Genomic DNA, 27,709 nt, shown 5'->3' on the forward strand with positions numbered 1-27,709 from the left:
GAAAAAATAAGGTTGATGGGAACTAGATCAACCAACGCGCCAGGAATTGGACTGGCTACTAATTGGTGCTTCTTATCTTATTTCCCCTCTTTACGCGGAGGGAAAGTCGCCGCTTTTTATTTTTATCATCATCACGATTTATTAAATGCGTATACTGCCCTCCAGCCGAAGATCTCCGGGCGGTTCACCGCAATACATAGCAATACAGAGACAAAGAGGCGCATCGGGGAAAGAGCCAGCGGCGCGCCCGGCCCAGGGGAGGCGCGCGCGGAGGAATGCGCAGCCGGCGGAGCCGCTCTCCTCGAGGCGGGCCTTCCTTCTCGCTGCGGCCCCGTGATCGCTGCTGGACGGCGGGGGGTGACCATGCTGCTGGCGCCGCTGCTGGCGAGCGGGCGGCTCCTCCTGGTCCGCGGCAAGGAGCTCCGCGTCCCGGTGGCCACCTTGGCCACGGGCGCCGGGCGCGCCAGGAAACAGCAGGTAGCGAGCCTCGGGCGCCCCGGGGAGATGCGGGGGGAGCTGGTGGGTGCCGGGGAAGGGAGGGGAAAGCGGGCATGCCGGGAGCAGCGAGGGAGGGACTAAGCGAAGGGCGGAGAAGCATGGCGGAGCAACGGCCGGCTGGCGACAGGAGAAAGGTGATGGCGCGCAACGCGGGGGCAGCGCGCGTCTTTACGCGCGTCTTTGCGCGCTCGGGGTGGGGAAGGTCGGCTGGGGCGCGCGGTTGGTGGCGCAGCAAATGCTGGGCTTGCCTCGGTGCGGCGCCTTTGGCCTGCCCGGCATGAGAAGGAAGCGGCTTTACGGGCCAGAAACTGCGCTTCCGTGGAATCCTAGCATGGTCTAGTTGGAGGGTCATGTAGTCCAGCCCTTTGAGCTGCAAGAATTTTCCATGCCAGAAATAGCCCCTGCCTCCTATTGGTTGAATTAAATAGCTGCTCCTTCTCACGGAAAAAAAAGATACTCTGCACATGCCCAACGACACTAGGGAGGAGGTCCTATGCAGTGCCTGTCCTTGGCTTGCCTTTGCATCCTAACCAGGAACCGTGGTTTGTAAGAAACTCCAGTAGTCTGTTAAGCAAGGCAGCTTCAGAGCTCACAGGTTGCAACTGGTAGGTTTTGAAATGGACTAGAGAAGGGCTGGGGAACCTGTCACCTGCCAGGTGTTGTTAGACTAAGGATACCAGATTTTTTTCAAAGAATCTGGGGACATTAAAAAAAAAAAAGAGGGGGGAAGATTAAAAAAGAAGAAGTAATATCTTCTCTTCTGTGGTCTCTGTCACGCGGCCTTCCTCTGGGCCCAGCCTGCTCTCTTGGAGCGCTAGCCGCCATGGAGTAGGCACAGCTCAGGCCTGGGCTCGGCCACGTGTCCTTGCCCTCCTGGTTCTCTTCTACCTCTCCTCAGTGGTGGCGATGCAGCAAGGCTGGGGCTCCCCTCTTTTTTCTCCCTCTTCCTTCTCTCTTCCTCCTCCCTGCATCGGCTCTGGGGTTTTTACTGGCCTTGGAGCGCCACTGGGCAGTCGGCCGAGTGGCTGGGCACTCTCACTTCCGGCTCGATTTGGGTCGTGGTGTGGGGGGTCAGCGGTTCCCCCTGTTGATGCGCAGTGGCAGTGGCAGTCTCAGCAGCCCGGAGCCAGCCTGGTAGCGCAGTTGGCTCTGGCTGGCTTCAGGAGCTGCTCACTGCCGTGGCGCCCGCCATTTTGCCTTGCCGGAAGTCCCCCATATGATGTGTCTTGTGCCATTGAACCAATCATGCAACATTCATTCCCTACTAATAAATCTACAACACTTAAAATATAAATCTGGGGACATTAAATGAAATCCGGGGACGGATTTTTGTCCAGGGACAGATTTGTAAATCTGGGGACTGTCCCCAGGAAACGGGGACGATATGTTAGACGGCACCTCCCATCCCGTGAGGGATAGTGGAAGTTGTACTGCAGAAACATCTATAACGGCCACAGACAGGTTCCCCACCCCTTGAGGTACAGTTTATTTTGAAATTTAAATCATAATTCCAGTTTCACACATAAAGACAACTTGGGAATCGGGGCAAGTAACATTGAACCCCGCACCTGACTGCGTGGGAGGAGGTTAGGGTGAACTGTGCAAGTCCGCTGTTTTGTCTCCATTTTGTTTCTGCGGGTAGTGCCAACCTTGGTTTTAGCATTTTGTGTGAATGTGGCAACCCAAAGAGAGGGTTGTATCCATTGCATATGTGGAACGATTTCTGTGAGTCCAGCAAAACTCCCCTTTATGCCCTCTGAAATGAATGGGGAAATAAGGCTCTCAATGGCTCCGTGTCACAGTGGCTATATATTACTTCCATTGTGCCTCTGAATGTCAATTACTGGGGATCATGCATGCTATTCTGCTCATTCCCACTTTGTTGGCCTCACATAGGCTGGTGTGATCCAGCTGGCCTCTTGTGTTTTTATGTAATAAAGGCCATTCAGTAGCTATGGAGGGGCTTTTGTGTCTTGGGTCTCTGTAACATGAGCAGTATCCTGTGGATCTACTGTGTCCTCGTCAGGAACCAGAAACCTCTTGGAAATAATCCTGCTTGCTTTGTTCCATTTGGTTTGGGCCAACCTAAATTGAGATGAGCAACAAGGTACCGTCATACCTTGAAGTAGCTTCGGGATAAGTATTTTAGGGTTGCGCGCTGCGGCGACCCGGAAGTAACTGAGCGTGTTACTTCCGGGTTTCACCGCATGCACAGATGGTCAAAATGACGTCACGCGCATGCGCAGAAGCGGCCACACACGCAGAAACGGGTTGCGTTTGCTTCTGGGTGTGAACGGGGCTCCGGAACGGATCCTGTTCGCATCCAGGGGTACCACTGTGTATCAGAAACACAACACAAGGCTTTCGCCTGCCTGTTTTTGGAAAGGAGCCAAATCTTCCCACAAACTTCCACCTCTTGGCCACGCCCAGCCTCAAAGAGCTGCGTTTATGGTTAATGAAGTGGGCAGGACCTGTTAGGAGACTTTGCAGAGGCGGGACTAAGGTTCCCTCTTCTATAAAGGCTGCAGACTCTACCGAGTGCGTAGCTTCAAATACAGCTGGCAACGGATCAACACGGCAGTGTCATGGGTGTAAATAAGGTGCGTGGTAAGGGTGGTATTGTGGAAAGTGTTCAGTTAGCTGGTTGATGGCATGGTTGCAGAGGGCTGGAGAGTGTGCAAACCATGTGCATTATGTCCGTGCTATGAATAGGAGTTTTGCACAAATAATAATAATAATAATAATAATAATAATAATAATAATAATAATTTATTATTTGTACCCCGCCCATCTGGCTGGGTTTCCCCAGGCACTCTGGGCGGCTTCCAACAAAGATTAAAAATGTGCCTGCTTGTTTTAGATATTTTCCTGAAGCATTGCTCTTGTCAGAAAGCTGGCATTTTATGAGCTGGCTTAGGCAGAGGTGCACTTTTATGGGCAAGGCCATCTAAAATTGTGTTTTTAAAGGTACTGAAAAGGCAGCTCAGGTTGAAATTGATCTACTATTAAAAAGTGCTTAGTTGGAACAGGGTCGTGCCTTTTTATTTTTATTTAGCTTGAAAAACATTGACTCAGAGAGTCTGGAGACGCAGGATACAGAATGAAGTGAAGGATGCGGAATGAGTGCTGGGTACACAGCGAAACAAGGATAAATTCTGCGTTCTGTTCTGCAAGTGCTTTCATAATTTGTGGGCGCCTTGAATTGGTCAAACTGGATATTACATTTCACCTGTTATAATTGCTCTCTATGTTTTACATACATTATAAAATGAAATACAAAAAAAGAATATTGGATATTACAGGGCAGTCTCTCTTCCCTTTCCCAGTATAATGATTTATTTTATTTTATTTTTTAAGCAAAAGCAATCTGGGCAGGGGGCAAGTCTCAGCCGACGGAGAGTCTGCTTGCTTAAGCCATTCGTCTCTGTAAAATATTCAGTCCAAGGACATGAAAAGCAGCTCAGGGAGTATGATTTTGGGGTTGTGTCTCTCCAAGCTGCTTGTCATATCTCCCCCATCCCGGACGGGGGAGAAAAGCAAGTTGAATTCAGATTTTGAGCTGAAAAATGATTGAGAGGGGAAAGCTCCTCCAGCCACTTGTCCTCTCTTCAGGTCTGTATCCTGCCAAGGCCATTCTGATTTCAGGAAACAAAACCGAGAGGGAGGAAAGAATAAGGAAAGGACCCCTTGTAACATCTAGTTTGGACTTAGGAATGCTGCTGAGGCAAGCAGAATAGCTGAAGAGAGAAACCGGGTCAGATCAGATGATCTTTTCCCCTGTGAATGGGGCTGGGTGGGCAAGATAAGGTCTTCTTTCCCAATGAGTGTGCCTGTCCTGCTAGGATGTCTGTGTCTATTGTTCAGTGTGCATCTTCCTGAACAGTGCAAAGAGAGTGGTACTTCAATTAGTTTGGAATATACACATACATACACACAGTGGTACCTCGGGTTACATACGCTTCAGGTTACATACGCTTCAGGTTACAGACTCCGCTAACCCAGAAATATTACCTCAGGTTAAGAACTTTGCTTCAGGATAAGAACAGAAATTAGGTGGCGGCAGCAGGAGGCCCCATTAGCTAAAGTGGTGCTTCAGGTTAAGAACAGACCTCCGGAACGAATTAAGTACTTAACCCGAGGTACCACTGTATATGCCTTACAATTTCCCATCCTAAAGACTTCCATATTGCTTTACACGTTATATGCAGACTCCTTGACTACTTTCAGATTAGCATGTTCATTCCAGAATAAGTTTCGCACAAAGGTAGTTTTTCAGTGGCTCATTCGGTGAAGTCAAGGTGTGTGCACAGACTGGTTTTCCGAAGCCCTTTAAGGCAAAGTGCAGCATTTAAAAGTTGACAAGTGGCTTTTCCTTGCTCAATAAATAACCAAGCGGACTTTGGTATCATTCTTCTCATCACCTTCCTTGGTTTTCCCAACTGGTTCTTCCACTCATTATTTTTCCCCCTCCTATACTTATCCATGAATTGCTAACTAGTTTAAACTTGTGCAGTTGGAGGCTGTGATATAGATCGCCCATCCAGTATTTGCCATGAGACAGAATATTGCTACATAAGGAACAGTCTTTAGACCCACAAAGGCAACTTGCTATAGAAACTACAGTCTGCAGTCTCTGTTTTCTGATGAATTGGGGGCATGCAGTAATAAATTAGTCAAATGGACCAATTAAAATCTGTCTCCCTGATGTTAAAGGTAAAGGTAAAGGTACCCCTGCCCATACGGGCCAGTCTTGACAGACTCTGGGGTTGTGCGCCCATCTCACTTAAGAGGCCGGGGGCCAGCGCTGTCCGGAGACACTTCCGGGTCACGTGGCCAGCGTTACAAAGCTGCATCTGGCGAGCCAGCGCAGCACACAGAAACGCCGTTTACCTTCCCGCCAGTAAGCGGTCCCTATTTATCTACTTGCACCCGGAGGTGCTTTCGAACTGCTAGGTTGGCAGGCGCTGGGACCGAGCAACGGGAGCGCACCCCGCCGCGGGGATTCGAACCACCGACCTTTCGATCGGCAAGCCCTAGGCACTGAGGCTTTTACCCACAGCGCCACCCGCGTCCTTTATCTCCCTGATGTTACAGTATCCCATTTTACATTTCCGTTGAGTTTCGTTTTGCCTGCAGGTCTTGGGTTCAACAGGAGGCAGAATGTTTTATGTCCCAACTTGTGCAATGCTCTTCTTGCCTGATTTTCTCATGCTTGGCTCAATCTCAGCGCCAGCCGCCTTCATTCAGCCACAGGGCTACGACTTTTTCCTAATCACAGCCTTCTGCTGTCTGTGCTCGAATCCAAATCACACCTCCAAAGCGACAACTTCAAAGAGTTTGCCATCAGCAAACCCCACTTGCCAAGGAACAATCAGAAGTGTGCTTGAAACCTTTGCAGTTGCATCATTCCCTGTCCCACACCTGGCTGTACATATGGCAGCCGGATGGAGCAGGTGGGCATGGTTAGGGGAAAACTGACTCTTGGTCCTACACGATGGAAGTTCCCCGCCACTGTTTTGCAGTCTAGCCCTGCCTTTCTCAACCTTGGGCCTCTAGATGTCATTGTACTACAACTCCCATCATTCCTATCTACCATGGCCAATGGTTGGGGATGATGGGAGTTGTAGTTCAGGAACATCCAGGACCCGAAGGTTGAGAAAGGCTGTTCTAGACTGTTTTCTGAATTGCTTTGTTCTGTCTCTGGGATGAGGAGCTTATGACTCTCTGAAAGTTGTTGGGCTGCTTCTCCCCTAATCACTGACCATCACAGAGCTGTCAACGTTTCCCCTTTTGTAAGGGGAATTCCCTTATTCCGAATAGGATTCCTCGCAAGAAAAGGGAAAAGTTGACAGCTATGGACCTTCGGTCAAGCTGGCTAGGTCTGGGGTTGTTGATGCAGCATTATAGTCCATAGGGAAGTTTTTAATGTTTGATATTTTATCGCTTTTTTTGTTTTGTTGGGAGCTGCCCTGAGTGGTTGGGGAAACCCAGCCAGATGGGCAGGGTATAATTACCATATTTTTCGCTCTATAAGACGCACCAGACCATAAGATGCACCTAGTTTTTGGAGGAGGAAAACAAGAAAAAATATATTCTGAATCTCAGAAGCCAGAACAGCAAGAGGGATTGCTGCACAGCGATCCCTCTTACTGTTCTGGCTTCTGGGATAGCTGCGCAGCCTGCATTCGCTCCATAAGACGCACACACATTTCCCCTTACTTTTTAGGAGGGGAAAAGTGAGTCTTAGAGAGCAAAAAATACGGTAGTAATAATAATAATAGTTATTATTATTAAAAGCTCCTCCTTCACTTCCTGCAAACCCCTGGAGGTAATTTGCAGTTGCTTTGTAGGACAGCATCTAAAAAGCAACCCTCTTTTTCTTCTCTTTTTTAAGGGCCTTGTCCTAGGAGTCTTTGTCGGCAAGAAAGAAGAGGGGCCTGTCCAGTTTACTGAAGCAGGAGACGCTTTTGACAGAGTCGTGTCTGGGAAGCTCAGAGAGTTGCTGGCAATGTAGGTACCAAAACAGGTTCCCTTCTGTTTATTTGGCAGTCATGAAATAGCATGAGACCATCCAGGGAGAAGCAAGCCTTGTACACAGCTGAGGAGCAGATACCTGCTTACAACGTGGGATAGCTCAATCGAAGACCACGATACTCTTAATCTCATGTTTGTTTTGTGTTCTAGTTCAGGACCTCCACTGAAGAAAGGAAAAACCCGCATCTTTCATGGCTTGCATCAGGTATGGATTTACTGTTTTCTTAAGTATGTTAACCTAACTTATGCCTCCAAAGCTGTTGTTTTAAAATAGCAATTCATCGAATATTTCAAAGCATTTCATTACATTCAATAAGACTTATGAGTATCAGGTTACAGTCAGCACTTTTTTTCAACTCCCCGACACTTTCCTATCTGAAAATTTTCATGTTTTATATGATCTTTCACGTGGTGTAAAAGTCACTTTTGGAATTCTAGTGGAAGCTAATGGAAGTGTAGCACTAATTTCCATGTTAATTGCTTCCAGGAAAATATCCACTTGAAACCAAGTGAAGGGAAAACTCATATTAAGAAAGGAAAAATAAAAATCCCTTTTACTGATGAGTTTCCATTTACCTTGGTTTTGCTGTGCTCTCCGTAAGTATGAAGGGAATGGCAGTGGCTTTGGTTAAACTGCCTTTCTGCTACATGAAGAACTTGCAATGTGCACTGTTTCGCTAGTTATGTGAGGCAAAAAGGTGCAAAAGTAGACACTCATAGAATCATAGAATCATAGAGTTGGAAGAGACCACAAGGGCCATCGAGTCCAACCCAACTCGGATGATTGGAGTTCAATACTTGGGTAATACTTGCTTAAGCAAAGTATGGTGAAATAAGGAGTCGCAATGGGCAGTTGTCTACTAGCTGATCATGCAGAGAGCATGCTGAAGGCTGCCTAATCAAAATTCACATGCGCCGGGAGTTGGAGCGATGTATGCAATGTGTCCTAAAATGTCGTGTATCCTTAGAATGCTATGAATGGATGCTTTGAATTATTCATGTCTTTGAGATGGCTATAACTGCAGCTCCTGTGTGGTGTGGTGTGGTGTTATTTGCAGCAGCACTCTCACAAAATAAAGTCTTTCTTGACTTAACACACACACACCCCTTTAGTGACTGACTTTAACCAGGAGAATTGTGGGAGTTTCGTTCTATTGTTTTCCTCTGGTTTTCATGGCTAGTATATTCCATATCTTTCTAACTGACTTAATTGGTTCAAGAGTTTTTGGGACTTTCAGATATTTTGATCCTAATACTGTCCACCCAACCAAAGGCTTTATATGTACGGTTGTCCAACTCGGGAGATTAAGAACATCAGCAGGTCTCCAGTGTTTGATACTTGTCAATGAATAAGCATGATTGTATCATTCCAGATTTGCAATTCCAAATCCACCTTTCTTAATTTGTTATTGCCTTTTTCTGCAATGATCTTCTCAGTACATTTGAAACCCAAAGACATTTCTTAAAGAGGGGGTTTCATGGCCCACACTCGCATGTCAAAATTTGGGGGCAGTATTCAGGCACACGGTTCTTTCCTCCCATTCTCATGGTTGAACAGGGGTACAGAAGCACACCTGCCCAGGTAAAGTGGTGACGTGTCTGTAGACATGCACTGCTGTGTCGTGGGTGTGAATGGAAATGAGCATGACATGGCAGTATAGCAGTCAAAAAGCCATAGCTCCACAATTCATCAGGTAAAAGGTAAAGGTAAAGGACTCCTGACAGTTAAGTCCAGTCGCAAACGACTCTGGGGTTGCGGCGCTCATCTTGCTTTACTGGCCGAGGGAGCTGCCGTTTGTCCGCAGACATTTTTTCCAGGTCTGTGGCCAGCATGACTAAGCTGCTTCTGGCGAAACCAGAGCAGCTCACAGAGACACCGTTTACCTTCCTGCCGGAGCGGTACCTATTTATCTACTTGCACTTTGAAGTGCTTTTGAACTGCTAGGTTGGCAGGAGCAGGGACCGAATGACAGGAGCTCACCCCATTGTGGGGATTCGAACCGCCAACCTTCTGATCAGCAAGCCCTAGGCTCAGTGGTTTAGACCACAGCGCCACCCGCCAATCTTTGATACTTGTCAATAAATAAGCATGATGGTATCATTCCAGATTTGGACTTCCCAATCCACCTTTCTTAATTTGTAAGTGCATTTTTCTGCAGTGATCTTCTCAGTACATTAGAAACCCAAAGTCATTTCCTAAAGAGGGGGTTTCATGACCCACACTCGCAGGACAAAATTTGGGGCAGTTTTCAGGCAAGCATTTCTTTCCTCCCATTCTCATGGTTGTGGTGTAAAAGGAACATTAGAAATCGAGGCAGAAGCACTAGCATTGTAACCAGGGAAACTGACACAATAATCCCCGTGTTCAAATGCACCCAAAGGTCACCATACCATATTAACACTGAGAAAGTGAAATCTCACCACTGCCTTTCCAGCAGCTATCTGTTATTGATTCTCTGGAACCAACGGGATGCAGCCAAACTAGATAGGATTGTGGCAGGTCTGTGTGCAGAGTGGGGTTTGCTACTGAATCCTTATAAGGTGGTACTGAACCAAGGGTGGGAAAAAGAGAATTAAAATCCCACCTCCACCCCAAACCATTTCAGGTTCAAACGGATGTGGGCAGTGGAAGAAAGTAGCTCCTCCAGGCAGCCCATGTTGTGTTTTAAAATCTCCCCATCCCCACTTCATGGGGAATTAGCAGAACCGACTGCTGTTCATAGCTTCAGGAATAGTAAAGGGCTCTTGGGTGCATGTGGTAATTCAGAGATAAGAGCAGTTGAACAGTTAATGCTGAATTGGCAAGACAGGACAATTAATGCTGAGTGAGAAAACTGGAATACTGAGATAAAGAGGGTTTTAAAAAAAATAAAGAGGAACTTGGCTTGAATGTCACTGAAACCAGCGTTTATCTCTTTATTCTGAGGTGATCTACTGCAGCTAATCAGCATTTATGAGTAACATTATTATGATGCAATCTCCTTTAGAGTGGACCTGAGGTGCTTAGAGCAGCATTGGGGAATCTGTGGCCCTCCAGAGGTGGTTGGCTTCCAGCTCCTCTCAGCTACAGCTGGCATGACTAATAGTGAGGAATGATGGGAGTTGTAGTTCAGTAACCTCTGCGGGGGTCACAGGGTTAAAAGTCCTGGACACAGTGAAAACTATGTTTTTGGTGTGAACATAGAGCACTGCATAAAAGCTTTGGAGCAAGCGTTTTCTTGGCAGGGAATGTGTAACAGACCCACAGGATCTGCACCAAGTTCTCCTGAAGTCATTTTTAGGAATCCTGTGCTTGGTGCTAATCTTTTATATATGACCCTTTGTGGTACGTTTCACCGTTGGGCTTACTGTCGTACTTCTTCAACATCAAATTGGGTTACAGATAGGTAGCCGTGTTGGTCTGCCATAGTCAAAACAAAAAAAATTCCTTCCAGTAGCACCTTAAAGACCAACTAAGTTAGTTCTTGGTATGAGCTTTCGTGTGCTTGCACACTTCTTCAGATACACACTGTGTATCTGAAGAAGTGTGCATGCACACGAAAGCTCATACCAAGAACTAACTTAGTTGGTCTTTAAGGTGCTACTGGAAGGATCAAATTGGGTGGATGTGTGTATATAAAAACAGTTTTTATGTCCTTCCCACTATTCCTCTTCGCCATTTTTGAAAGGGAAGAATCTTGCAAAGGGTTTCAGTTACTCTCATCTGTGCTGAGAGTCGCTTCAAGAGCCCAGTGGCGCAAGTTTAAGTAAATATCTAAAGAAAGAAAGCATGCATGGGTGATTGAAAAGTTTGGAAATCATGGCTGGTGCAAGATCATGTGATGTTTGTGTGTAGGAAAAGTTTGGATTGAAGAGTAGATTTGTGATCATGTCGCATGTTATACTTTTCAGTGTCCTGAATGTCTCTTGTTTCTTACCTCTTGTGATTTCCAGTTACCGTATTTTTCGCCCCATAGGGCGCACCGGCCCATAGGGCGCACCTAGTTTTTTTGGGGGGAAATAAAGAAAAGAAATCATTTCCCCCCAGGCTGGGGCGGGGGAAGCCCGAGCTTCCCCCGACCCCAGCCCCCAGAACAGGCTGCTATCCGCAAGCCTAGGGAGCCCGGCGGGAACTCCCCCGGTTTCGGGCTGCAGGCTGCTGTCCGCAAGCCTTGGGAGCCCAGCGGGAACTCCCACCGGGCTCCCAAGGGCTTGCGGATAGCTTCCTGAAGCCTGGAGAGCGAGAGGGGTCGGTGCGCACCAACCCCTCTCGCTTTCCAGGCTTCAGCGAAAGCCTGCATTTGCCCCATAGGACGCACACACATTTCCCCTTCATTTTTGGAGGGGGGAAAGTGCGTCCTATGGGGCGAAAAATACGGTAAATGGCTGTGTCAGATTCTTACTTTATAAAATGTGTATCTCCTTTATTCAAGGTAGTTCGCCATTCAAACAACACCTAAATGATACAGATGAAAAGAAAACTCGAATTTTAAAAAGCAGTTTCTCAAATATGCTGAGTTACACCTTTTCTTAAAAATTAAAAAGGGAGGTGCTTTGTTGCGCTGCCTCAAAGTGACCACCTAAAAGCCAGGCTGGGGCTGATGGAAGTTGAAGTCTAACATCTGGAAGCCTACAGTTTCCTCCATCTCATCTCCAGGGACGGACTCTTAAGACGTTCAGGTCCCTGTGGAGCCTTAAATATAAGCTTCCCATTAATTTCAGTTGAGCTTCTGCAAGGGAGCATTAGTGTATTCTGGCATGCTAATAACGAAAAAGCAACACAAACATATTTCAAAGTATTCTTCATAATTACAGGGTGTCGTTGGTTTTCCTGAAAGGATTAAATAAGTTTCTTTGCTGTTGGATTCCTGCAGGACTTTTCAAGCGTAGTTGTTGTTGGCCTGGGCAAGAAGGCAGTCGGAGTGAATGACCAAGAAAACTGGAATGAAGACAAAGAAAACATACGGGCAGCTGTTGCAGGTTAACTTTTTTCTTTTCTTGTGAGTTGTTCTGTAATCTATTAAATGGGACGTGCTGCATTGTGAAGATACTTGCTGGTTTCAGAGCTAGTGCCTCTTAGAGCTAGTGACCCAGGCTGCACTCCTGTACCTACTTCTTGTTGTTGTTGTTTAGTCGTTTAGTCGTGTCCGACTCTTCGTGACCCCATGGACCAGAGCACGCCAGGCACTCCTGTCTTCTACTGCCTCCCACAGTTTGGTCAAACTCATGCTGGTAGCTTCGAGAACACTGTCCCACCATCTCTTCCTCTGTCGTCCCCTTCTCCTTGTGCCCTCCATCTTTCCCAACATCAGGGTCTTTTCCAGGGAGTCTTCTCTTCTCATGAGGTGGCCAAAGTATTGGAGCCTCAGCTTCACGATCTGTCCTTCCAGTGAGCACTCAGGGCTGATTTCCTTCAGAATGAAGAGGTTTGATCTTCTTGCAGTCCATGGGACTCTCAAGAGTCTCCTCCAGCACCATAATTCAAAAGCATCAATTCTTCGGCGATCAGCCTTCTTTATGGTCCAGCTCTCACTTCCATACATCACTACTGGGAAAACCATAGCTTTTACTATACGGACCTTTGTTGGCAAGGTGATGTCTCTGCTTCTTACCTACTTACCCAAGGGTAAGTCCAAAAGATTTCAGTAGGAATTACTTCCGAGTAGATGTGGTTAGGCCTGTGCTGCAAATCAAACCACTCTCAGGCATTGCGTGCAGATGTGGCTTTTTAAAATGCCAAATAAGCATTATTAGCACCCAAGGTACTAATAATGGCATAAGCTCAAAATAATGGCTGCAGACTTTGGCCTGTTGTAATTGCTCAGTCATCACTGCCACAGGCCAATTGTGGGTGAGGCACTCTCTCACTCTTGCTGAATTGCCTGCAGGTAGAAGTTGCTTGATAAATGTATCCCAAGTGCACTAATGGGCCATATATTAATAAACCAGCTTCTCCTTTGAGTTGTCTTAACTGGTGACATGAACTTTACCGAGTTGATTTGTAATACCGGATAGACGGAGCCTGATTAAATTTAAAAAATCTGCCTGTTCCCTTCCTTTCTCTTTCCCCCACCAATCTCCAGTTCTTAATGTTTTGCAAACGTGTATATTATTATTCAGCTTAGAATAAAAAATGTAAGCAATAGCAAAACAAATAAAGAAAGAAAAATAAGAATTTAACAAAAATAATTTATTATAGAATGGAAGGGGGGAAAGGTAGAAAGAAATACAGTGGTACCTCGGGTTACATACGCTTCAGGTTACACACTCCACTAAGCCAAAAATAGTGCTTCAGGTTAAGAACTTTGCTTCAGGATGAGAACAGAAATCGGGCTCCGGCGGCGCGGTGGCAGCAGGAGGCCCCATTAGCTAAAGTGGTGCTTCAGGTTAAGAAGAGTTTCAGGTTAAGTACGGACCTCCGGAACGAATTAAGTACTTAACCCGAGGTACCACTGTATACAGAAGTTGAATTGCTGTGGAGGGAAGTAGAGGGTGGGTGATGGGCTTTATAATTAAGTGTATAATTATGCAGCTGTTGTAATTTAGATACTATATTTTATGTGAGGGACACATTGGGAATTTTGGTTATTATGTATATATGTTAAGCTTCAATAAAGATATTTGAAAATTAAAGAAAATATATATTATTTTTCAGCTGGATGCAGGCAGGTTCAGGACTTGGAGGTCCCTTGTGTGGAAGTCGACTCTTGTGGCGACGCTCAGGCTGCGGCGGAAGGAGCTGCCCTAGGACTCTACGAATACGATGAACTGAAGCAAAAAAAGAAGCCTGTGGTGGACGTTCAGCTCTACGGGAGGTGATTATTGTCGGAGAAATAACATTTGGATGGTGCCCGGGGTCAACGTGCTTGCTCCTCTTTCCCTTAAAAAGGGGTCATCACATGCTGAAAGAATATGTAAAGGGGGCTTGGGGTGGGGGAAGACATGGATTAGCCCCATCCACTGTTGGTGATGTCCACAACGGCCATGCCCCCTCCCCCAGTACAGTGGTGCCTCGCAAGACGAAAATAATCCGTTCCGCGAGTCTCTTCGTCTAGCGGTTTTTTCGTCTTGCGAAGCAACCCTATTAGCGGTTTAGCGCTATTAGCGGTTTAGCAGCTTAGCGGCTATTAAAGGCTTAGCGGCTAAAAGGCTATTAGCGGCTTAGAAAAGGGGGGGGGGAGCGAAAAAAAATCGCAAGACACGCAAGACGTTCTCGTCTTGCGAAGCAAGCCCATAGGGAAAATCGTCTTGTGAAGCAACTCAAAAACGGAAAACCCTTTCATCTAGCGGGTTTTCCGTCTTGCGAGGCATTCGTCTTGCGGGGCACCACTGTATGTGGGTTCTGTGTGTCGAGAAAGAGGCAACCATTCCCAGTCAGGCTGGCTTCTACATAAAGGAGTTGTATGTGCATATATTGGCATACTTATGAGCCCTCCTCACATGCCAGCTTAAAGCAGGGGGCACTGTGTGTGTTGCTGGTTGACACATTCTTTCATTGCATGGAGGGTGTAATCTGAACCCCCTTTTTTGAGTTCAAAAAGAAAATGCCAGGGTCTTATTTGCAAAGACTTCCTTTTTATAGAAAGGTAAGGGACGCGGGTGGCCCTGTGGGTTAAACCACAGAGCCTAGGACTTGTTGATCGATCAGAAGGTCGGCGGTTCGAATCCCCGCAACAGGGTGAGCTCCCGTTGTTCGGTCCCTGCTCCTGCCAACCTAGCAGTTTGAAAGCATGTCAAATTGCCAGTAGATAAATAGGTACTGCTCTGGCAGGAAGGTAAACGGCGTTTCCGTGCCCTGCTCTGGTTCGCCAGAAGCAGCTTTGTCATGCTGGCCACATGACCCGGAAGCTGTCTGCGGACAGATGAGCATCGCAATCCCAGAGTCGTCCGCGACTCGACTTAACTGTCAGGGGTCCTTTACATTTTAAGGCATAGATAAAGTAAGGTACTCTTTAATGAGACCTGTACGAGAAGTGAGAATCAAACCTTCCAAATGAAAATGAACTAAGTCCTCTTCAAATGCCAGCATTGTCTATATTGGGGTGGTGGCTGACATACAACTCGTACTAAATAAATGTTAGATTTAGACTCTGGAAGCGTGGCTTACTGATTTTGGTCAGGCATTTGCTACATTTGAATATGGTGCTTAGTTTTAATGGCCTACATACCGTAGCTTGGTGTCTGGGTAACTGGAAGAAATACTTATTCCCACTTCAACTCTGGTCATCTTTGAAGACTATTCTCTAGGTCCCTCTGCCATCTGATGAGGATAATGACTGGGTGGGTGGTCGTCTCTACCTAGTGAAGTTCTCCTGGCACCGGCCCTCATTTCTCTTTGGCACCAGACAAATTTTTTCTATCTTTCCCAAACCTTTCAAATATCAAGAGTAAGGTTTTGATGTTGATGTTTGCGGTTTGGTTGTCCCTGTTCATCTGGTCAACCAGCTTAAAATTCTACAGTTCTGCAATGTTTGCCGGTAGAAGGAGAGTCACTGATTTATGGCATTTCAGTTCTGTGATGATATTTTATTGATTATCCTCCTGTATTCCTGTTTAGCGATGGAGCTGAGGCCTGGCGGAAAGGCCTTATCTATGCCAAGGGACAGAACTTGGCCAGATCCCTCATGGAAGGTCCAGCCAACCACATCACGCCTACCCGATTTGCTGAAATTATTGAAAAGAAACTTAAAAGTGTCAGTAGCGATGCAACTGTCCATGTAAGGTAAGTTCAGTTGAAATAATTCTCTCCCAGTGGCACGAGTGAGAACTCTTAGATTTGTGCCTGCTTTCAGTTGCTTGCTGTGAGCTAGTGATCAATCAGTGCTGCTTATAGACCTCTCCTTGGGTTACCTTTGCTAGTAGGATTAGGGAATTGGCATGCATTGGTCCTGCATTGGAAAAGGATAAATTTCCTCACTTCAGCTACAGTAGTCCAAAAAAAGTTTGATGCAATGTGTCAAACCACTCGGACCTGATAGCTGTTGTCAAGTTATCATTTTAAGCTAAAAAACCCACAAATAATGCAGCAAATAAAATCCACCAACCTTCCAATTGCTATGAAGTCTTAAGTAAATATATCTTCCTCTGCTTTGCTGTCTGGAAAGTCCTGGCTTTCAATTCAGTTTTGGTGGCTCACCCAATCAAAGCAGAATTTTTGGGACTGTTCTTTACTAAATTGGCTCTGGATGGTTTGCCAGAAACTTCAAAAGAGCAACTGCCCATGTTACTTTTCCATCTATGTTTCTTCCCCTGCCTCCTTCCTTTCCTGCCCCAAGCTTGCTTATACAGAGAAGCTGCTTTTTTCATATACAGAACAGAACTGTATCCAGCTTCATTTAAAGAGAAGGCTGTTTTGGTTTAACTTTTGTGGTCAAAAACCGCAGGACAATCACTTTTAAAATGCCTTATAAACAGAATAAAGCAAAAGGTTAAACTAGGTCTTTTGCTTTGTAATTGCCCTATAATTTGGGGGGCAGGGGGAGATACAGCTTTGCAGATACAGTGGTACCTCGCAAGACGAATGCCTCGCAAGACGGAAAACTCGCAAGAAGAAAGAGTTTTCCGTTTTTTGAGGTGCTTCGCCAGACGAATTTCCCTATGGGCGAAGCCTTCGCTGCCGCCCGCCAGCATTTTAAAATCGCCCTGGGACAGCGGAGGCTTCGCTGCCGCCCGCCAGCATTTTAAAATCGCCCCGGGACAGCAGAGGCTTCGCTGCCGCCCGCCAGCATTTTAAAATCGCCCCGGGACAGCGGAGAAGTCTCCACTGTTCCGGGGGCTTTTAAAATGCTGGCGGTTGGCAGCAAAGCCCTCCTGTCCCCGGAGCTTGCGGGGTGGGAGGTGGGGAGAAGGGCTTTACTTCCCACCGCCAGCCTTCAGAACAGCCTTCTGAAGGCTGGCAGTGGGAAGAAAAGCCCTTGTTTCCCCCCCCCCCCCCCAGCCTTCAGAAGAGGTCGGGGGACAGACTGTCCCCGGACCTGGTCTGAAGGCGGCTTCCATAGGAACGCATTGATTGATTTTCAATGCATTCCTATGGGAAACCGTGCTTCGCAAGACAAAAAACTCGCAAGAAGAAAAAACTCGCGGAACGAATTAATTTCGTCTTGCGAGGTACCACTGTAGATTGAGACTCTGCAGTTGAATTTGTGCCCTTTTGCAAACTGGGGATGCTTTTCCATTGTTCCAGGGATAAGTCCTGGATAGAAGCAAAAGAGATGGGATCGTTCTTGAGTGTTGCCAAAGGCTCTGATGAACCACCCGTCTTTTTGGAGCTCCACTATAAGGGAAGCTGTGATGCCAGTGAACCTCCAGTGGTGTTTGTTGGGAAAGGAATTACTTTTGATAGGTAAGTATTGTGCATACCTTTGGAAGCAAAATCTGAAAATCCAGTCAGGTGTTCTCTTTAATCAACAAAGAAAGAAGCAATCAGAGAACTGCCTTTTCTCCAAAGTACACATATTTCAGTTAGAGCTGTTGATTTATTTGCAGGGTTACTGGGTGATTAACCCTCTTTAATGATTAATCAGTTAGGTGATTCAACATTACTTTGACACCCAGTATTGGGAAAACTAATCATCCGATAGTTAGCATAGATGTTGGTTTTATTTATTATAATTATATCCCCATTCACACATGTTAATCTCTCATCCTGAAACGGTGACTTGCATGTGTGAAGACAGAATTTTTTGTATCGCCTGGAAATCAATTCTTTGTGTACTGCCCTGAGAACATTTGGCTTTTGTTGTATAGTTGAACACAGGCAGTTATCTAGTATCTGCTTCCAGATTTTTCCTGCCAAGTTTGTGGACTCCATAGCACAGGGGGTAGCAGTAATCTGTGCCCTCGCATTCGTGAAAGGCTCTTGGATACAGTAGAGGCATCTGCCAATAGAAGGTGGGAGTTGAATTTTATTATTGTATTTTTCGCTCTATGGGACGCACCCGACCATAGGATGCACCTTGTTTTAGAGGGGGAGAACAAGAAAAAAAATTCTCCCCCTCTCTGCGCAGCGCCCCTTCAGCGAAGCGGCAGGAGAAACGGAGCCCCTTCCATTTCTCCTCCCGCTTAGCTGAAGGGGCGCTGCGCCTTAGCTGAAGGGGCACCTACCCTTAAGCGAAGGCAACCCGAAGCCTCCGGAGCGTGGCAGGAGCTCCCGCTGCGCTCCGGAGGCTTCAGGCAGCTATCTGGAGAGCGAGAGGGGTCAGTGCACACTAACCCCTATCGCTCTCTAGATAGCCTCGGGTTCCTTTCGCTGAAGCCTAGAGAGCAAGACTCTCCTGGCTTCAGCGAAAGGAACCCGAAGCCTCCGGAGCGCGGTGGGAGTGCTCCCACTGCGCTTCGGACGCTTCACGTTGCTATCGCTGAAGCCAAGGAGCCTGCATTCGCTCCATAAGACACACACACATTTCCCCTTAATTTTTGGAGGGGAAAATGTGCAAGTTATAGAGCGAAAAATATGGTAATTCCTGTCCTCTTTGTGACCCTCCCAATCTGTTCCAGAGTCTTGGGGGACCCTTGGAACAGCAGAGGTGGTACAAGCAGCTGCAGGAGAAGGGGGGGATTTGTGAAAACAGCGTCCCACCCTCCTTCCATTCACAGATGCCTCTGCTGGATTTGTAAATGGAGGGACAACTGTACACAACACAATGCCATGTTTTCCATGGGTGTGCCTTTTTAGAAAGGGGAAAATGGTCATTTTCTATCAAAGGTATATTTGGGCAAGATGTGGGAAGGGAGGTGTTGGTAGTTGCAGCCATTTGCGTTCAGAAATTGGAGCCTTCCGTTCACACCTGGTTGTGGTAATCTGTGACCGCTTCTCTCCAGTGGCGGCATTTCCATTAAGCCGTCTGCCAACATGGATGCCATGAGAGCCGATATGGGAGGAGCAGCCACCATCTGCTCTGCCATTGTGACAGCTGCGGAACTGAAGTTGCCCATTAATTTAATCGGTAAGTGGAATAGGAGGAGCGGGTGAAGAATGCGTAAAAGGAGCCAGGCACAGAAAGACCCATGGGGGTATTTGTGGGAATGTTTAGGGATGTGGGGGAGGATATATTGTCTAAGATATCCTATCCCAACTTGTCTTTACAAGTTCAACAAAATCAGCAGAGTTAACATTTCCCCCCTTTTTTTAAACACGCGCACAGCAGATCGCTTGCTCAGACTCGTTAGAGTCTCTGTAAATATTTCCTGGTATTTTCCCCGTTTCATCCCTCCTAAAATAAAACGCTACGCAGTCTTCTGTAAAGTATAAAACGTTTACTCATAAGTAATCATCTGTTCACACAAAGGTTCCCAAAAGGCAGACTTGAAAGGTTAGAACATACAGTGGTACCAAAGGTTAGAACATACAGTGGTACATACACTTCAGGTTACATACGCTTCACGTTACAGACTCCGCTAACCAAGAAATTGTACCTCGGGTTAAGAACTTTCCTTCAGGATGAGAACAGAAATCGTGCTCCAACGGCGCAGCGGCAGCGGGAGGCCCCATTAGCTATAGTGGTGCTTCAGGTTAAGAACAGTTTCAGGTTAAGAACGGACCTCCGGAACGAATTAAGTACTTAACCTGAGGTACCACTGTAGTTTAAATGTGGTGACTATCTCCTTATGAGAGAAAGCCCCCCTTTTCTTCTCTTGGGCTGGAGCCAAGGGTGAATCTTAGTAGTGCTGTTGTTAAGATGGCGACAAGAGAGACAAGATGGTCGCCCGCCTGTGGTTCTGGTTCTAGCAGCTTCTTGAGAGGCATGCCCATCTCAAGTTACACATAGGAAGTTTCATCTCAGTCCTGCAAAGGAGGAAGTTCCAGCTGGAGGACTGAGACAACCTTCATGTCTGCTCTAGCAATGTTGTGTTTGACTGCACCTGATTCTTACATCCCACAGTATTTCAGTAACACGCTTTCCAAACATGCTGTATATTGAGACGCGTGTTAGCTCCACCTAGCCCAGATTTTCTGCTCTGACTGGCAGTGTGACTCTCCAAGATCTTGGACAGAGAAGACATTCCCTGATCTGCTGTCTGGAGAGCCTAGGGGTTGAGCGTAGGAACTCACGCACACGAACAAAGCACGCATTGGCTACCACAGCTATGGTCCTTCCCTGAACTTTCCTGCAGCCTTGGCTTGCCCCCATGGCTTCTTGCTTGTTCTCCAACCTCTCTGCAGTTTTTTAGAGGTGCTGAGAGTTGTTCAGTGACCCCTGTTCCCCTCGCAAAGGTAGAGTCTCTAGAGTGGTTTAATGTGGAACTCTTGGAACTGTAGATCTTTGATGGGAATAGGGGACCCCAAGCAACTCTCAGCTCCCTTAACAAACTGCGTTTCCCAGGATCCTTTGGGGGAAGAAGCCATGATGGTTTAAAGTGCCTTAAGTGTGTGGTACAGGTTGGGCCTCTGTTTCCAGTAACTTGGCACCAAAGGAAGAACACATCTTCTAAATAAAATGTCAGTACAGTCAAACCTCTATTTACCACTGTCTCTTCTGATGGTGGTTCCAAGTCGTGACTGCGGCAAACCCGGAAGTAACCGGCGGGTTTGCCGTCATTCGCACATGCGCAGAAGATGGCAATTGCCGCCAGTGCACAACGGCGCCTCTCCCAACGACCCGTTTCGACCTCCGGAACATATTATGGTCGCAAATAGAGGTTCCACTGTAGTAGAAAAGGTTTCATCAAAGCTTTGAGGTAAACCTTCAAAACAGGATTAAAGGTAAAGGGACCCCTGACCATTAGGTCTAGTCGTGACCGACTCTGGGGTTGCAGCGCTCATCCCGCTTTATTGGCCGAGGGAGCCGGCGTACAGCTTCCGGGTCATGTGGCCAGCATGACTAAGCTACTTCTGGCAAACCAGAGCAGCGCACGAAAACGCCGTTTACCTTCCCGCCGGAGCGGTACCTATTTATCTACTTGCACTTGATGTGCTTTCAAACTGCTAGATGGGCAGGAGCAGGGACCGAGCAACGGGAGCTCACCCCGTCGTGGGGATTCAAACCGTCAACCTTCTGGATCGGCAAGTCCTAGGCTCTGTGGTTTAACCCACAGTGCCACCCGCGTCCCATCAAAACAGGATTACTAAGCTTTTAATAACAAACACCAAATAATGTTGGAGTGTGATGTCAAATTGCAACAGCAGTTGACTTTTTTCCCCAATCTCAGGCTTGACACCCCTTTGTGAAAACATGCCCAGTGGGAAGGCAAACAAGCCTGGAGATGTCGTGAAGGCCATGAATGGGAAAACAATTCAGGTATGTTTTTAAGATGCTTGTGTAAGCAAAGGTGGTTTGAGCTGCATTTGGACCGGTGGTATCACATTAAGCTGAGCGAGACAATTAGTTTTTAATGCTCTCTTGTGCATTAAAAATTCAGCCCTTCTTGCAGTTGGAATTAGAGCAACAAGGAATGGGCTGGTTTCAACCCTTTCTCTCTGATGAGTTGAATTTCGTTTTAAAATTAGCAGTGAGTTTTTAGCGCAAAGGGATGCTGTAACAGAAGCTGCACCCAATCACATGCAGTCTAAATTGACTCTGTCCCCATTCGACCACCTCATTTTGCTTCCAAGGGTCCATGCTAGGAGCCCTTAGTAACGGTAAAGGGACCCCTGACCATTAGGTCCAGTCGTGACCGACTCTGGGGTTGTGGCGCTCATCTCACTTTATTGGCTGAGGGAGCTTCTGGGTCATGTGGCCAGCATGACTAAGACGCTTCTGGCGAACCAGAGCAGCGCACGGAAACACCGTTTACCTTCCTGCCAGAGCGGTACCTATTTATCTACTTGCACTTTGACGTGCTTTTGAACTGCTAGGTTGGCAGGAACAGGGACAGAGCAACGGGATTTCACCCTGTCACGGGGATTTGAACCGCCGACCTTCTGTGGTTTAGGCAAGTCCTAGGCTCTGTGGTTTAACCCACAGCGCCACCCGCGTCCCAGGAGCCCTTAAGCAAATTATTATTCCTCAGCCTCCCCTCCTCTCTCCATTCGCGGTGTGAGTGGAAAACAATACTGGTGCTGGCCAACTTTATAGGGCTACTGTCAGATTGCTAAGAGAGTATGTGTGAGGAGTCTTGAACGCTATAAGGGCTATTGAAATGCTAAGCTATTGGCTGGTTAATTAATTTTTTATGGCATATATTACTTTTAATTAAATCGTCAAAACCAGAGGCCTTCTTATTGGGAATCACAGGATCGGATATTCCTCCGAAGGCGAAATATATTTTTCTATATGCTACCGTTACCGCAAGGATTTTAATTGCAAGTAATTGGAAAAGTGATAAAACCCCTTTGAGGTCAGAATGGCTACAGGAGCTAGTAGAGTACGCAGAATTAGCCAAGTTTACTGAAAGAATGAAAGAGAAGTCCAAACAAGTATTTATTACAAAATGGGAACCTCTTAAAACATATCTTAAAAACAACTGTTGGAAGTCTAAACTTGGTCGCTGCTTTTGAATAACCTCTGTAGTTGTACTAAGTAAGAAATAAAGATACAGGAGAAATGATATTTTACTGTAAAATGAATAGATAAAGGTAAAGGGAACCCTGACCATTAGGTCCAGAGTCGTGGCCGACTCTGGGGTTGTGGCGCTCATCTTGCTTTATTGGCCAAGGGAGCCGGCATACAGCTTCCGGGTCATGTGGCCAGCATGACTAAGCCACTTCTGGTGAACCAGAGCAGTGCACGGAAACGCCGTTTACCTTCCCGCCGGAGCGGTAACTATTTATCTACTTGCACTTTGACGTGCTTTCGAACTGCTAGGTGGGCAGGAGCTGGGACCAAGCAACGGGAGCTCACTCCGTCACGGGGATTCAAACTGCCAACCTTCTGATCGGCAAGTCCTAGGCTCTGTGGTTTAACCCACAGCACCACCCACGTCCCTTCAAAATAAATAGATAGGTTTATGCAGAAAGTTAGTAGACTATAAATGAAGTATGGAGAAGACGGGAAGTCAATGAATTACAAGAAGATTTATTGTCAATTATATAAATTTATCTTGTTTGGTTAATGGTGTCATTTGTAACAAATGATGTAAATAGTCTCTTTTTTGTATTTTGTTGGTGTCTAAGAACAAATAAAGCAAAAAATAATAATCATTCTCTTATTTTGGGGGGCGTTCCTCATCTTGAAAGGTTGACAACACAGATGCAGAAGGAAGGTTGGTCCTGGCGGATGCCCTTTGCTACGCACACAGCTTTAATCCAAGAGCTATTGTAGATGCTGCTACATTAACAGGTACCTATTCTTATTTTTTTCTTTGAAGTTTCTGGCTTCCACATTCAACTCCAGATGTGGAATAGTGTTGGGATGATCCCCAGGCCATGCTAAACTAGTTTAGCGCTACATGTATGGTTTCAGCAAGCATAAAGTGTCCGTTGCCCGAGCCTCTTCTGGGGAGGATAAAACTTAAACACAATGCAGAATTGCCCCCAAATAGACCAGAGGTAATTGTACTTCATCCAGCAGAGCTTTTACTGCTGCTGAAGGCAAATGAACATAATGGTCACAAATCCAGTCCATTCAGGATTGGCACTGTCCATAAGAAATCCAGTTGCAGCACTTACAATGAAACTTAACAATACTTATAATAAGACTAAACCTTAGCACTACAGCACACCAGAACAAACAGATAGAAAGAGAAAGCGAGTGAGTGAAACCCAGGCTCCTTCTGGCCTGATTATTATACAGTAGTACCTCGGGTTGCATATGCTTCAGGTTACAGACGCGTCAGGTTACACACTCCGCTAACCCAGAAATAGTACCTTGGGTTAAGAACTTTGCTTCAGGATGAGAACAGAATTCGTGCTCCAGCGGCGCAGCAGCAGCAGGAGGCCCCATAAACTAAAGTGGTGCTTCAGGTTAAGAACAGTTTCAGGTTAAGAACAGACCTCCGGAACGAATTAAGTACTTGACCCGAGGTACCACTGTAGTCAGCATGATCTTGACAGTAAGATAACAGAACCAGTTTAAACCAGCTGTACTCAGCTTCTCAGAAGAAATAACCCGAACAAAAAGCTTCTGCCTCTTTCACACTTTCTGTAACCCTCTTGAATTAAGTACAATGAGTAGCACATCAGATCAATACGAAGAAATGCAAACTGACAGTATCAGGCTCACGTTCTCCCCTCTTCTCCCATGTAGCCAAGAGGATTTATGCCAAGTTGACTTTCTTCAACAAATCTTGATTTAGCGTTACTCGCAGACCAAGAATCCTGATTTAAAACAAAGGTTACTTAAACAAGCCAAGATTACAACCCATGACTTAGCGTGTTTGCAACTAAGCACTATTTGTTTTGAACTAGACTGTAGGTAGGAATGCATTGCATCTTCAGGAACAAACCAAAGTCTGACACAATCCCATGTATAAATATGTAAGATTATGCCTTCTGTAGGTCATAGAAATGTGTTTAGAAGCAGAGAGCAAAAGAGATTGTTGTAACTCCCTATGAAATGATGGGTTAATAACTTGATCTGTGTAATATTGTATAGGTGCCATGGATATCGCACTAGGATCTGCAGCTACCGGGGTTTTCACCAATTCACACCAGCTGTGGAACTATCTGTATGAGGTATGTTTGCAGCACGGATAAACAGATGTGAAGATGGCTACTAACTTAAAGGGCTTTAAAGAAAGGACCGGTGTTAAAACTTGGGTCTGCAACTGTTGTTAGACTACAACTCCCATCATCCCTAGCCATCAGGACCAGTGGTCAGGGATGATGGGAGTTGTGGTCCAACAACATCTGAAGGCCCAAGTTTGAGAAGAAACACTGTATTAGACCAATATTATTAGGAACCTGTCAACAACTGTTAGCCACAAAAGCTGAAAAAATGGAACCTCCTGTTTGGAAGGTTATAAACCTCTTGTGAACTAGGTGGTGAGAGCAAGCTCCCAGCTTGTTTTAGCCATTCCCAGAGTGTTGTGCTAGATTAATCTTTTTTCCCCATTATGTTTTACTAAGTTTCAACATTCTAAACAGAAACAATCAAAACACAATTTTGTCTTTTCTGTTATTTTTATTGACTTCCCACCCCGTTTTCCATGGAGTTTTGTTTCTTTCCTTCTGATGCACACTATCTTCTATCAACTAATTCATAACCGCAATGTTATAATCTAATTACTTCTGTTGCTTATAGCTCAAACATGCTCACATCATACTATATTTCTTTAAATAGTCCAAAAAAAGGCATCCATTCTTCCACAAGGCACTCAATATTAGATTCTCTTAATTTTGCTGTTAATTTTGCCAGTTCTGCATAGTCTCTTACAGGGGTCTGCAACCTTTAAGACAAAAAGAGCCACTTGGACCCATTTCCGAAGAAAAAAAACCTGGGAGCCGCAAAACCATTGCGACATTTAAAGCATGCGCACCGCTGCCCTCCGATCTGACAGCGGGCGGGAAGGTGACGTCGGGACGGTGCGTGACTAACGCACGCACCGCCCCCATGCGATGTCACAGCCAGTACAGCACCCGCCACAGTGGGGAGTGTCGGGGCGCACAATGCGCCTCCTCCCCTCGCTAGTATCTGCCCCGGAGCCGCGGCAAAGGTGTAAAAGAGCCACATGCGGCTCCAGAGCCGCGGATTGCAGACCCCTGGTCTATTATCTTACTTATCCATTCTTCTTTGGTGGAACTTCTTCCTTCCATTTTGTGCTAGATTAATCCTTTGCCTGGTGCACAAGGCCATTCTAAAATGCTATGCAAGAACCTTTTAATTGTGAAACATAATTATATAGCACTATAGTACATCCTTAATTACAGTTTTTAAGGATGTTTTGACACCATGCTCAGGTCTCTTTGGTCCTGTCTCATTCATTGATGTCGGGGAGAAAATGGCAGTTAAAATCATTTTTAAATGTTGCTAAAAGTGTTTCTGTTTTTGCTGATGATTTTAATATTTCATGGTAAACTGCTTAGGTTTCATTACAACCAAGTAAGTGGTTTATGAACTTAAAGTGAAACAATCCTATCTGTTGAAGTTTTTCATGCTACTGACTTCCTTTACTCACAATGCATTTACATTTGTAGGCTAGCATCTTGACAGGAGACCGTGTTTGGAGGATGCCTCTCTTTGAACATTATACAAAACAGATGACGGACTGTCAGCTTGCAGACATCAACAACCTTGGAAAATACAGGTAAAGATAAAGGGACCCCTGACCATTAGGTCCAGTCGTGGCCGACTCTGGGGTTGCTGCGCTCACCTTGCTTTATTGGCCAAGGGAGCCGGCGTACAGCTTCCGGGTCATGTAGCCAGCATGACTAAGCCGCTTCTGGCAAACCAGAGCAGCGCACGGAAACGGCGTTTACCTTCCCACCGGAGCTGTACCTATTTATCTACTTGCACTTTGACGTGCTTTTGAACTGCTAGGTTGGCAGGAGCAGCGACCGAGCAACGGGAGCTCACCCCATTGCGGGGATTCGAACTGCTGACCTTCTGATCGGCAAGCCCTAGGCTCTGTGGTTTAGACCTGCAGCCAATCAGAAGCCGTGCTTTGTTTTCCGAACATTTTGGAAGTTGAATGGACTTCCGGAAACGATTCCATTCGACTTCCAAGGTACAACTGTAACTTGCAATCAGCCAAGATTTTTTTTAAAAAAAAGATGTTTGAGGTGGGTTTGTAAATCATGGCTTGTGGTAACTATGGCCTGGCATCGTGATAAACCATAGTTACAGCTATTAACTCTGCTTCCGGAGGCTACTGTACCATGAAGATGAGAGTCTACTTACAAAGTTGAGTGCTGAGAGGAGAAAATTAAAGCAGGCAAACCATTTTTCCTTTTGCACTTTTGGAAGCACAAGTTATGGTTTGATTTTGAAACTATTGCTGGTGCAAACCATGGTTTGATGATATGTCTGAATTGAGCCTCCTTGGTGCTGTACAGTTTGGTTTATAATTCTTTACTCCTATAAGTAAACAGATTAAAGTAATCCACTCATATTTTATGTTTCTTTCCCATTAGATCTGGTGGCGCATGTACAGCTGCTGCATTCCTGAAAGAATTTGTGACCGCCCCTCACTGGGCTCACCTAGATATTGCAGGTGTGATGGGAAATAAAGATGAGATTCCCTACCTCCGTAAGGGCATGGCAGGACGGCCCACAAGGACTCTAGTAGAGTTTATTGCTCGACTGAGTCAAGACAAGCAGGCATTCAGAAAATAGTTAGATGTGCAATTATAGAAAATCCAAGCCTTAAAATCAGTTTGAGTTAATTTCAAAACTGCTGAAGAAGTGTGTATTAATTAAACAGGAAGGAAAAGAAAAATATCCACAACATGGATTTTTCAGCGTATTTCTAAATGCAATGATGAACTGCAAATTTATTTTGTTAAAAAAAACCTTACTGACCAAGGATCTCTTATACTTCCCTTTTTTATGATGACCAGACATACGAATATTCTGTTTAGACATTTAATATTGAAGGAGAGATCACTTTGAACTATCATGTTTTGCAACTTGAATGGAAACTAAAATTGTCACAATAAATATCTATTTGAAAACGTCTTGTTGTTCATACATTGGGAAGTGAGTTTTGGGAAGGATGCGTTTATAGGTGTTATATAATACGTGGGGGGTGGGGAGGAAAGGCCTGTAGTGAGAATTTGTATCGGCATCCCTCACAAATCAGAACCAATTCCAAAAGGCACTGGCTTTTCCAATAATAGGTAAAGGTAAAGGGACCCCTGACCATAAGATCCAGTCGTGACCAA

The 27,709-nt window shown here is 45.9% G+C and overlaps 1 protein-coding gene across 3 annotated transcripts; it reads left to right on the forward strand.

Annotated features, from left to right (window-relative positions):
• LAP3 (leucine aminopeptidase 3) lies at positions 1–27,502 on the forward strand. Of its 3 annotated transcripts, none has more exons than XM_077934411.1 (13): positions 1–477; positions 6,893–7,008; positions 7,183–7,237; positions 11,886–11,991; positions 13,667–13,826; positions 15,569–15,733; positions 17,195–17,353; positions 18,832–18,956; positions 21,160–21,248; positions 23,126–23,228; positions 24,483–24,562; positions 26,024–26,133; positions 26,960–27,502. In XM_077934411.1, the coding sequence occupies exons 1-13, from the start codon at positions 16–18 to the stop codon at positions 27,159–27,161; spliced, it is 1,932 nt and encodes a 643-aa protein (XP_077790537.1). In that variant the 5' UTR covers positions 1–15; the 3' UTR covers positions 27,162–27,502. The 3 variants fall into 3 exon arrangements, with proteins under 3 accessions (XP_077790537.1, XP_077790538.1, XP_077790539.1); XM_077934412.1 differs by lacking the exon at positions 1–477 and adding an exon at positions 504–632; XM_077934413.1 differs by lacking the exon at positions 1–477 and adding an exon at positions 3,010–3,098.
• The last annotated feature ends 207 nt before the right edge of the window (positions 27,503–27,709 follow it).

The sequence above is a fragment of the Podarcis muralis genome, chromosome 9 (assembly GCF_964188315.1).
Source record: "Podarcis muralis chromosome 9, rPodMur119.hap1.1, whole genome shotgun sequence".
Taxonomy (NCBI): domain Eukaryota; kingdom Metazoa; phylum Chordata; class Lepidosauria; order Squamata; family Lacertidae; genus Podarcis; species Podarcis muralis.

Excerpts from the sequence above, each read along its gene's own strand:
- LAP3 (XM_077934411.1), top strand. The coding sequence starts at position 16 with ATGGGAACTAGATCAACCAACGCGCCAGGAATTGGACTGGCTACTAAT. Across the intron at positions 7,009-7,182 it reads CTCAGAGAGTTGCTGGCAAT|TTCAGGACCTCCACTGAAGA; the intron begins GTAGGTACCAAA and ends TTTGTGTTCTAG. Across the intron at positions 7,238-11,885 it reads TCTTTCATGGCTTGCATCAG|GACTTTTCAAGCGTAGTTGT; the intron begins GTATGGATTTAC and ends GGATTCCTGCAG.